This window comes from Hylobates moloch, unplaced genomic scaffold (assembly GCF_009828535.3).
Source record: "Hylobates moloch isolate HMO894 unplaced genomic scaffold, HMol_V3 SCAFFOLD_12, whole genome shotgun sequence".
In the NCBI taxonomy this organism is placed as follows: domain Eukaryota; kingdom Metazoa; phylum Chordata; class Mammalia; order Primates; family Hylobatidae; genus Hylobates; species Hylobates moloch.
In genome coordinates this window covers 45,735,791-45,747,219 of record NW_026652287.1, presented here as the reverse complement: position 1 = coordinate 45,747,219, position 11,429 = coordinate 45,735,791, and the positions used below count along the sequence as shown (strand labels likewise).

Genomic DNA, 11,429 nt, shown 5'->3' with positions numbered 1-11,429 from the left:
CCCCAGTCCCTGAAAGCAACCCTCCCCCCCATCAAATCAGGCCACAGCCTGTTGCACAAACTCCAAGGCCTTATGACACAATGGATGCAGGACACATGCCCGTGTACACACAGTCACAGATCATCCATCTCACACCTACAAAGACCAGCACATTTGGCCAGGCGCGGTGGCTCACGCCTGAAATCCCAGCTCTTTAGGAGGCAGAGGCAGGAGGATTACTTGAAGTCAGGAGGTCGAGACCATCCTGGGCAACATAGCAAAACCCTTTCTCTCAAAAAAAAAAAAAAAAAAAAAAAAAAAAAGCCTAGCACATTTCACATGGACTCAGACACACACAGACACAGGGAGGGGGGACTGGCTAGGAGTTCCTGGCAGGATGTCAGTATCTGGGCTGTAGGGGGCCTGCCAGAGTCCTCCATGGTAATGATGCATGGAGTCCACCCAGTGGCTGTGGTCAGCCAGGGGAGTGGCAGAGGGGCACTGTTCTCCAGTTGTGGGACTGAGGGTCCCCTTCCCAGCCCTGAAGACTGGGTCCCTGCCCAGATGTGAACGCTGGAGGGGGCAGGCCGGGGTCCAGCTGTGGCCACAGGGAGGGGTTGAGTCAGCGGCTTCCCAGCAGTACAACCCAGGCTGGGCCCAGCTGTTCCTGGAAACCAGTAGGGGGGGTGGGCTCCCCAATCCAGCTGGGGGCTGCTGGCCCAGACCTGCACACCAGGGCTCTGTGTCCCTACAAATGGCGGCCTTCAGACCATCCCCCAAAACGTTGGGGGGTCTCTTTACCTAAAACAGGGGTTTGGATCCTTCTTCCAAAATGTGGAAGGTTTTTCAGCCCCTCTTGCTGAATTAAAGGTGCCTGGATCTCCGCAAAGCGGGGCTCCCTGTGTTTCAAAACAGAGATTGCTGCTGTCTTCCCTGCCGACATAGAAGCTCACTGCTTTTCCCCAAATGTGGGACTCCCTGCCGCTGCAAAATGGAGGGTTATGCTCCTCCCCCAAATTGAGCACACCCAGACTTTTCCTTAAGTCTGGGGACTCCTGCCTCCCCGAACATCTGGGACGCCCACAACAGCACACCAACATTAGCACAATTTAAGTCAATTTGCCTAAATATTTGGATTTCCAGATTTCCCCTAAACATCAAAATCCCTGCGACCCCCGCCCTAATGTGGTGATTTCAGCCTGTCCAGCCACCCATGCTTGTAACAGCTGCGGTTCCTGGCTCACCTCCCATTGCTACCTGGGAACGGGGTGGCCCTGTTTCCCTGTATTGGCAGCACCCTCTCCTCTGGTGAATGCGAGGTGGGGGAGCCAACGGCAGCTGTTCCCACGACCGCCGGAAGACAGCCCAGTCCGGAAGCCAGCGCTGCCGGCCCTTGTCCCCTTCCCCCACTATCCTCTCCACCCGCTCCCAGGGGCTGGAGTCTGGAAAACCACGCGGGAGGAGGTTGTGGGGATATGGACGAGCATCCGAGGCCCCCGGGTGCGTACGGCTGCGCATGAGTGGCTGTAATCGGGTGTCTGGGGGTGAGTGACTGCGTTCGTGCGATGCGCGCGGGGAGCAGCTGTCACTTTACCCACCCTGCTCCGGGGCAAGGTCTCTGGCGCCAGGATCTTCTGGGTGGGTGGGAGCAGCGCCCCTCCCCTCCGATCTGGGCCCGCCCCCAATGCAGAGCCCGCCCCTCCCTCTGGGTACAGCTAATAATCTCTAATTAGTGCACATTACCCCGCCCGTCTACGGGGGAGGGGTTGCCGAGGGACCCTGGGGTCATAGGGCGCGAGCCTGGGCTTCACCCTTCCCCTCAAAACCCGGTCTACTCGGAACCTCTGTTTCCTCGCCGGCAAAGCAGGGAATTAAAACAGCACTTGCCATCTAGAGACATGGGGAGGATTCAATAGTCTATGTATTTAAATCGCTTAGCGCAGGGACTGCATACAGTGAGCACTCCATACATGGTGACTGCAATTTTATTGTTAACTATAATTCCCATCACTTTCCATTGAGCCCCCTCCACCGCTCCAGCGGGGGTCTCAGGGCGGGCGCACAGTCTTCCCCCTAGGCCGCGTTCTGCGGTCTCCGCGCCCCCTGGTGGGCCCGGGCGACGCGGCAGCTTCAGCCAAATCCTGGGTTCTGAGGTGGGGGGATGCCGGGCGCGCATCTGGGGAGGGGAAGGCGCGGGGGGAATGTCGTGGAAGACGGATCCAGGCTGGGCAAGGGTGCCTATCCATCAGCCAGGACATGTGTCTAACTGACCTTTCCTCGACCTAGGACCATACCCGTGTCCCCTTATCTACTCCTGGGGTCAATAATTCGGGGAGGATCCCTTCATTTGTTTATTTCTTGAGACAGGGTCTTCCCCCGACGTCCAGGCTGGAGTAGAGTGGCGCGACCACGGCTCACTGCAGCGTTGACCTCCCGGACTCAAGCGATCCTCCCACCTCAGCCTCTGGAGTAGCTGGGAATAGGCGCGTGCCACCACGCCCAGCTACTTTTATTTTTTATTTAATTTTTGTAGAGACGGAGTCTCGCTGTGTTGCCAGGGCTGTTCTCGAACTCCTGGGTTCAAGCAGTCCTCGACCTCCCAAAGTGCTGGGATTACAGATGTAAACCATCGCGCCAGGCCTTTATTTTTTTATTATTTTTTTTTTAATTTTTTTTTTTTGAGACAGAGTCTCGCTCTGTCGCCCAGACTGGAGTGCAGTGGCACGATCTCGGCTCACTGCAACCTCTGCCTCTCGGGTTCAAGCTATTCTCCTGCCTCAACCTCCCGAGTAGCTGGGACTACAGACGCGTGCCACCATGCCCGGCTAATTTTTTGTATTTTTAGTAAAGAAGGGGTTTCACCGTGTTAGCTAGGATGGTCTCGATCTCCTGACCTCGTGATCCGCCTGCCTCGGCCTCCCAAAGTGCTGGGATTACAGGCGTGAGCCACCGCGCCCGGCCCTACTTTTAAATTTTTATTATTTTTTTGAGACAGGGTCTTGCTCTGTCACCCAGACTGGAGTGCAGTGGCCCTATCATGGCTCACTGCAATCTCGACCTCCTGGGCTCAAGCCATCCTCCCACCTCTGCCTCTGTAGAGCTAGGACCACAGAAACACGCCAACATGCCTGGCTAATTTTTTTTTTTTTTTTTTGAGAAGGGGTCTTGCACTGTCGCCCCACTGGAGTGCAGTGGTACGATCTCGGCTGACTGCAACCTCCGCCTCCAGGGTTCAAGCGATTCTCCTGCTTCAGCCTCCCGAGTAGCTGAGATTACAGGCGTGCGCCACCACGCCCAGCTAATTTTTAGCATTTTTAGTAGAGATGGGGTTTCACCATGTTGGCCAGGCTGGCCTCGAACACCTGACCTCGTGATCTGCCCGCCTCGGCCTCCCAAAGTGCTGGGATTACAGGCGTGAGCCACCGCTACCTGGCTAATTTTTAAATTTTTTGAAGAGAGGCTGGTCTCTAACTTCTGGCCAAACTAATTCTCCCTCCTAGGCCTCCCAAAATAACTGAGATTACAGTCGAGAGCCACCGCGTCCGGCGGGAAAACCCCTTTAGCATCCCCTCTCCTAGTCCATAGAAAGTGCCAGGGCTCGCCACTCCCCGCACAAAGGCTCCGATCATAAGTGGTTAGACACAAGAATTTACTTAAGTTGGAGGGAAAAGACGTGAATGCGCTTGTGTAACAGGGTGGAGCACCTCCGTCTCAAAAGGATCTTGAGGACCTCCCACCCCAAAAAGGGCCAGGGCGAGGAGGGGAGGTGGTACCACCCTCGTATGCACAAGGCTGGGCCAGGCTGACCCCTAGCGGCAGGGCGGGCGCCCGAACGGTGCCCGGATCCAAGATGGCGGGGCTGGAGGCAAGCGCTGGCGTGGGGAGGAGATTGCGTTACCGAGGCGGAGCCTGGGCTTGGGGGCGGGGCGGGGCCTGCGCCTAGGGGGCGGGGCGGGGCGGCGCTCTAGGCCGAGCGGGAGGTCGGGGCTGCGGGCGCTCGCTGGTGGTGGACCAGGAGGCGGCTGCGGCGCCGGGGCTCCGTAGCCTGGATTGAATCCGATCGGGAGCCATGAGCGTGGACAAAGCCGAGCTATGCGGGTCTCTGCTCACCTGGGTAGGTCGTGGGGCGGGACTAGGGGAAGGTGAGCGCCCGCTCCTCTTGCCCGGGATCCCTGGTCCTAGTTCGGTCAGTCTCTTGGTGCTGGGGTTAGGAGGTGCAGGGTCGTCGGCTTGCTGGACCGATGGACTCTGGCCCGAGCACCCGCCCCTGTCACGTGGCAAGTCTGCGTGGAAAGGACAGGTGAGGCCCCGCCCCTCTGTGGTTGGTTCACGTGGGGCGAGGACACAGGTGAATTGGCCTGGTCACGTGGTGCCTGTGGGGCCCAGGTGACTCGCGATACCGCCCTGGCCTGGACGCGCAGGGTTTGTTGGGCAGCGGTGAAGTGAGGCCACGCCCCCTCCGGTCTCAGGTGAGCAGAAGCCAGTCTCGCAGAGCTGCTGTGGCGGAGCAGCGCCCGCCCCACCATGTGAGGTTCGCTGACAGGAAAAGTCTGCAAAAGGCAGTGGTTCGGCGCTCCCAGGCCCTAACTCTCTCCGTTGTCCTTTCCTTTACCCCTCAGTTACAGACGTTCCACGTTCCGTCTCCCTGTGCCAGCCCTCAGGACCTGAGCAGCGGCCTTGCCGTAGCCTATGTGCTGAACCAGATGTGAGTGGAGCTGAGGGGGAGGATCCCAAAAGTGCCCCCCAGGCTGCTCATCCCACCTTCTCGCCCCCAGAGACCCCTCCTGGTTCAACGAGGCATGGCTCCAGGGCATCTCGGAAGATCCAGGTCCGAACTGGAAGCTGAAGGTGACAAGTGGACTCCTGATTAGAGGACAGACTGGTGAAGAGATGACCAGGGACGGGCCAGCTAGGCACATGTCCTGGGTGATGGGCAGGAAGAGGGACACATGTCTGGTGATCAACCATTTGTTCATCCATTCATCTATAGAGTACTCACCCTGTGCCAGGCCTGGGCATTCAGCAAGGAATAACACAGACAAAAACCTGCCCCACACATCCATCATTCTAGTGACAAGCAACACATACACAACCATAAAAATTAACTTCCAGGCTGGGCGCAGTAGCTCATGCCTGTAATCCCAACACTTTGAGAGGCAAAAGTGGGTGGATTACTTGGGGCCAGGAGTTCAAGACCAGCCTGGCCAACATGTTGAAACCCCGTCTCTACTAAAAATACAAAAATTAGCTGGGTGTGGTAGTGCGCACCTGTAATCCCAGTTACTTGGGAGGCTGAGACATGAGAATCACTTGAACCTGGGAGGTGGAGGTTGCAGTGAGCCGAGATCGAGCCATTGTACTCCAGCCTTGGCAACAGAGTGAGACTCTGCCTCAAGAAGAAGAAAAAAAAAAAGAAAGAAAAAACTTTTGATGCCAATAGTTCTGTGAAGACAACAAAAAAGCAGGGCTTTGAGAGAGAGCAATGAGGGCATGGGTGGCTGATTACATCAGATGGGTTAGGGCCGGGCGCGGTGGCTCACGCTTGTAATCCCAGCACTTTGGGAGGCCGAGGCGGGTGGATCACGAGGTCAGGAGATCGAGACCATGGTGAAACCCCGTCTCTACTAAAAATACAAAAAATTAGCCGGGCGTGGTGGTGGGCGCCTGTAGTCCCAGCTACACGGAGAGGCTGAGGCAGGAGAATGGCGTGAACCCGGGAGGCGGAGCTTGCAGTGAGCCGAGATTGTGCCACTACACTCCAGCCTGGGCGACAGAGCGAGACTCCGTCTCAAAAAAAACAAACAAAAACAAAAAACAACAAAAAAAAACATCAGATGGGTTAATCTCTAAGTGAAATTTGGGGGAACAGTGTTCCAGGCATAGGGAATAGCAGATATAAAGGCCGTGATTTGGGAATACACTTGGTGTGATGGAGGAATGGCAGAAAGGGCAGAACAGAGCAAGAGGGCAAGATTTGTAGGAGATGAGGTCATCAGGGGCCTGGCAGGCCATGGTAGGGGTGTGGATTCTATTTTTAAGTGCTGTGGAAAGTCAAGGCAGGGTTTTAGCAGCGCAAAGATACAACCTGGCTTGGGCTTTATAAAGCTCCCCATGGCTGCATGGAGAGAAATAAAATGTAGGCAGCAAAAGTGTAAGAGGAGAGGCAGCTGGTACATTAATCCAGGTGAGAGGTAAGGATGGATGGGTAGGGCTGAAGGATGATGGGGCAGGTGATGAGGAGTGACTTGGTTCTGGAGACATATGAAGGAAGATGGTCAGGCAGGCCGAGCACAGTGGCTCATGCCTGTAATCCCAGCACTTTTGGAGGCTGAGGTGGGAGGATTGCTTGAGCTCAGGAGCTTGAGACCAGCCTGGGCTACATAGCAAAACCTCCTCTCTACAAATAAAAAAAAGTAGTCAATTGTGGTGGCATATGCCTGTAGTCCCAGCTACTAGGGAGGCAGAGATAGGAGGATTGCTTGACCCCAGGAGGTCGAGGCTGCAGTGAGCCAAGATTGCACCACTGCACTCCAGCCTGGGTGACAGAGTGAGACACCGTCTTAAAAAACTAAAGCAAAAAATTTAAAAAATCAAAACGAAACAAAGATGGTCAGGCAGACAAAAGGGGCAGACAGCCAGACAGGTCACCCCTAGAGGAAGGCGCACGCAGACAGAATAGGATGAGATAAGCAGGGAAGGAGAAGTGAGGTGGAGAAAGGATGGGACGTACAGATTCAGAGTGGGAGGCCTCTGAACTTGTCCACAGCTCCTTGTTCCTCCCTAGGTCAGCAATCTGAAGATGGTCTTACGGAGCCTAGTAGAGTACTCCCAGGATGTGAGTAACTGTAAAGGGATTCAGGGGGTTGAGTTGGGAGAAGGGTGGGCCCATGAGCCCCTGACACCCCCTTCTCCCCAGGTCCTGGCGCATCCTGTGTCAGAAGAGCACCTCCCAGATGTGAGCCTCATTGGAGAGTTCTCAGACCCGGCAGAGCTCGGCAAGTTGCTTCAGCTGGTGCTGGGCTGTGCCATCAGTTGCGAGAAAAAGCAAGGTATGGGGAGCTTAGGGGGTCCCCAGGGGCTGGCCTGAGGAAATCCTCCTTCCTCCCCACCTCACCCCTGGGTCTCAGCCTCCCCCACCTTGATCCCCAGAGCACATCCAGAGAATCATGACGCTGGAAGAATCCGTTCAGCATGTGGTGATGGAAGCCATCCAGGAGGTGGGTGGGGGCACTCAGTGTGCAATTGGAAAATGTCAGGAGAGGGGACGTCTCTAGGGCAGAGGCAAGTGGGCACAGGCCCTGCCCTGGTAAGGTCTGGACTCTGCCTGGAACTCAGCTGGCCAGACATCTCTGTCTCATGTGTCTGCCAGCTCCTCCCAGCTCTAAGTCACAATCTAGCGGGCTCAAGGGATCTGGCTTCCCTCTGTGCTGGAGGCAGGAGGGCAGCCTCTGGGCTGGAGTTATTGGGCAGAACTGGCCTTGATGGGAGGATGGAGAGGTTCTCAGGTTGGACAGTAGATGCTTGGAAGGCTGCCCTCAGATATCCAGTTCATTACAATGCCCCTTCCCACTCCCCAGCTCATGACCAAAGACATTCCTGACTCCCTGTCACCAGAGACATATGGCAACTTTGACAGCCAGGTAAGAGATTTGGGGGAAAGGTGTTCCAGGCACAGGGATCAGCAAATCCAAAGGCCTGGAGTTGGGAATAAGTTTGCTGTGATTAACCTTGTGACTTAACCTTGTTAAAAAGGTCCAGACCCCACTAACAGATGCTCAGGGCTGCCTAAAGGGGAGGGGCTTGTCCTTAAGCCTGTAAGCCACGCCCATCTTCCAGGGTGCTAGCCACTTCCTGTGCCACGTCTCCAGTTTTCTGGAATCGCTCTTCTTTCAGTCTCCAACCCCAGCCCTGTTTTCTTTTCTTTTCTTTTCTTTTTTTTTTTTTTTTTTGAGATGGAGTCTCACTGTGTCACCCAGGCTGGAGTGCAGTGGCACGATCTCGGCTCACTGCAACCTTCGCCTCCTGGGTTCAAGCGATTCTCCTGCCTCAGCCTCTCGAGTAGCCAGGACTACAGTCACGCGCCACCACACCCGGCTAATTTTTGTATTTTTAGTAGAGAAGGGGTTCGCCACGTTGGCCAGGCTGGTCTGGAACTCCTGATCTCAGGTAACCCACCCGCCTCAGCCTCCCGAAGTGCTGGGATTATAGGCGTGAGCCACCGCACCCGGCGCCAGCCCTCTTTTCGATCCGAGGATTTCTTGGTCCCCTCCATTTGGCCTCTAGAGATCTCAGCCTCCCTCCCCCCGTCCTTCTCCTGAATCCCTGAGTTCCTCTTCCTCTTCATCTCCACAGTCCCGCAGGTACTATTTCCTAAGTGAGGAGGCTGAGGAGGGGGACGAATTACAGCAGCGCTGTCTGGATCTGGAGCGGCAGGTAGGGCCCGAGGTGGGGCAGGGTCACTTGAGTAGCCCCTCTCCAAGCCCAAGCTCATCTTTCTGCCCTGTCCGCAGCTGATGCTCCTGTCAGAGGAGAAGCAGAGCCTGGCGCAAGAGAATGCAGCGCTGCGGGAGCGGGTGGGCCGGCCTGAAGGCGAGGGTACCCCAGGTCTCACTGCCAAGAAGCTGCTGCTGCTGCAATCCCAGCTGGAGCAGTTGCAGGAGGAGAACTTCAGGTGTGGTCAGCTGGGGACTGGGCCAGGCAAGCCAGGGGATCGGAGGAGGGCAGCCCCCTCATGTGCTCTTTCCCCAACACCCCTAGGCTGGAGAGTGGCAGGGAGGATGAGCGCCTGCGCTGTGCCGAGCTGGAGAGGGAGGTGGCGGAGCTGCAGCACCGGAACCAGGCGCTGACAAGCCTGGCCCAGGAGGCACAGGCCCTGAAGGATGAGATGGATGAGCTACGGTGAGTGGTGGGTTCCTGGGTCCCCATCACGGGGGGCGGGGGGTAATCCTGTTTCCAGAGTTCCCCTCTGATGCCATAGCAGCTCTGTAATTTCCATATGCCCAGTGAACCCCCAATATGCCCCCTGGACTCCACAGTGCCACCCTGAGCCCTACAGAATGCCCAAGGCCACATTGCACTATCCTGAACTCCACCATATCCCCTGGACCCCACACTGCCCCCCCTCTTATCCCACAGTATGCTTCCAAGACCCCATAGCATCCCTGTGGCCCCTCCAAAACACAAGAACCTCCCCTACAATGCTCTGCAGATCCCACTGCACATTTTGGGCTTCATAATGCTCCTGGATCCCATGGTACCTTCCAGGACTCCACAATGCAATTACTTTGCAACCCCTTTTGACTCTACTGTGCCTTCTGTAACCACAAAGGGCTCTGCTGGGCCCCTATAGCATCTCTGTAATGCGAAAGTACTAGTGCACCCCCCAATTGCACTTCTAAGGACCCCATAGTCCTCTTGTCCCACAGCTCCCCAGTGACTCCAAGGTGTCCTTCGCAGATGCTCAGACCTCTCTAGACTCCCCATCACTCCCCCTATAACCCCACCTACTGTGTCCCCACAATTCCACCCCAAAGGATCCCTGATTATAACCCTGGGCTAACTAACCATTGCTGTAACGACTCTCAACAGCTCCAGGCCCTGATTGACCCCTGACCCTCGACTTTCATGACCCCTTCACCTTGAACCCAAAAGCCTCAGGCTGAACAACGCCCTCTGCTCCAAGGGCCACTCCACATCCCAGCTGACCCCTGATCAGAGCTCTCAGTCCTCCCTCTTCCCTCCCACTCCCCTAGGCAGTCCTCGGAGCGTGCTGGGCAGCTGGAGGCCACGCTGACCAGTTGCCGACGCCGCTTGGGCGAGCTGAGGGAGCTGCGGCGGCAGGTGCGGCAGCTGGAGGAACGCAACGCCGGCCACGCCGAGCGCACGCGGCAGCTGGAGGATGAGCTGCGCCGAGCCGGCTCCCTGCGCGCCCAGCTGGAGGCGCAGCGGCAGCAGGTGCGGCGGGGGCGGGGTTAGGGCCTGGGCCCCGCCCCTGGCAGCGAGTCCCTCACCGTTGGCCCGCCCTCCGCCCACCCCTGAGCCGCTCCCTTACTTGTACGTAGGCCTCTTCCCTCCACCCAGGCTGCTCTTCTGCCTGGGTTAGTAAGCCTTCCCTTACTTAAGGGAAGGTACTTCCCTTCCCTTAAGTACCTTTCCTCTAAATTCTTTGATGCCCGCCCCTTCACCATGCTGCTTGATTTACTTGGGGCTACCTACCCATGTAACAAAACTCGTGATAAATTGAAAATATCCTAAAATGCATACAGGCCAGGCCTGGTATCCCAGCGCTTTGGGAAGCTGAGCCGGGAGGATCACTTGAGCCCAGGATTTCGAGGTTGTAGTGAGCTGTGGCTGCATCACTGCATTCCAGCCTGGGTGACAGGGGGAGACCCTGACTCAAAAGGAAAAGGCCAGGTGCGGTGGCTCGCGCCTGTAATGCCAGCGCTTTGGGAGGCCAAGGCGGGCACCCCATAACTCCTTCTGTAACCCCACATCACTTGAGGCCAGGAGTTTGAGACCATCCTGGCCAACATAGCGTAACCCTGTCTCTACTTAAAAATACAAAAATTAGGCTGGGCGCGGTGGCTCACACATGGAATCCCAGCACTTTGGGAGGCCAAGGCGGGCGGATCACGAGGTCAGGAGATCGAGACCATCCTGGCTAACACGGTGAAACCCCGTCTCTACTAAAAAATACAAAAAATTAGCCAGGCGTGGTGGTGGGCGCCTGTAGTCCCAGCTACTCTGGAGGCTGAGGCAGGAGAATGGTGTGAACCCGGGAGGCGGAGCTTGCAGTGAGCCGAGATCGTGCCACTGCACTCCAGCCTCGGCGACAGAGCGAGACTCCGTCTCGAAAAAAAAAAAAAAAAAACAACTTAGCCGGGCTGGTGGCGTGCGCCTGTAATCCCAGCTACCCAGAAAGCTGAGGCACGAGAATCGCTTGAACCTGGGAGGTGGAAGTTGCAGTAAGCCAAGATCGCATCACTGCACTCCAGCCTGGTTGAGAGAGGGAGACTCTGTCTCAAAAGAAAAAAGTAAAAGATATTTAAAAAAGAAAGAAAAATAGAGCTGGGCGTGGTGACTCATGCCTATAATCCCAGCACTTTGGGAGGTTGAGATGGGAGATCGCTTGAGGCCAGCAGTTCAAGAACAGCCTGGTCAAGATAGCAAGATCCCATCTGTTTTTAAAAAATATTTTTGTTTTTTTTAAAGAAAATCCATTGAACATACCTTACCTACCGAGCATCACAGCTTACCCTAGCCTACCTTAAACATGCTCAGAAAACTTACCTTAGCCTAGTTTGGCAAAATCATCTACCATAAAGCATATTTTATAATAAAGCGTTGACTATATAGTGCAATTTATTGAAGACTAATTCATTGCAATTGAAAAACAGAATGGTTGTGGCCGGGCGCGGTGGCTCACGCTTGTAATCCCAGCACTTTGGGAG

General features: G+C 55.9%; 1 protein-coding gene across 10 annotated transcripts in view; it reads left to right on the top strand.

The window, feature by feature from the left end:
* The first annotated feature begins 1,321 nt into the window (after positions 1-1,321).
* Positions 1,322-11,429, top strand: part of HOOK2 (hook microtubule tethering protein 2) — a 17,277-nt gene continuing 7,169 nt past the window's right edge. For 3 of the 10 annotated variants that reach the window (XM_032169832.2, XM_058425485.1, XM_058425484.1), the window contains exons 1-11: positions 3,943-4,093; positions 4,599-4,684; positions 4,755-4,827; positions 6,764-6,814; positions 6,896-7,028; positions 7,129-7,196; positions 7,557-7,619; positions 8,332-8,412; positions 8,490-8,650; positions 8,737-8,877; positions 9,732-9,933. In XM_032169832.2, coding sequence (XP_032025723.1) covers positions 4,049-4,093; positions 4,599-4,684; positions 4,755-4,827; positions 6,764-6,814; positions 6,896-7,028; positions 7,129-7,196; positions 7,557-7,619; positions 8,332-8,412; positions 8,490-8,650; positions 8,737-8,877; positions 9,732-9,933 — 1,104 coding nt within the window. In that variant the 5' untranslated portion in view covers positions 3,943-4,048. Of the gene's footprint in view, positions 1,524-3,942; positions 4,094-4,337; positions 4,936-6,763; positions 6,815-6,895; positions 7,029-7,106; positions 7,197-7,556; positions 7,620-8,331; positions 8,413-8,489; positions 8,651-8,736; positions 8,878-9,731; positions 9,934-11,429 lie in introns of those variants that run through there. The other 7 variants (XM_058425488.1, XM_058425491.1, XM_058425492.1 and 4 more) reach the window with 6 other exon arrangements.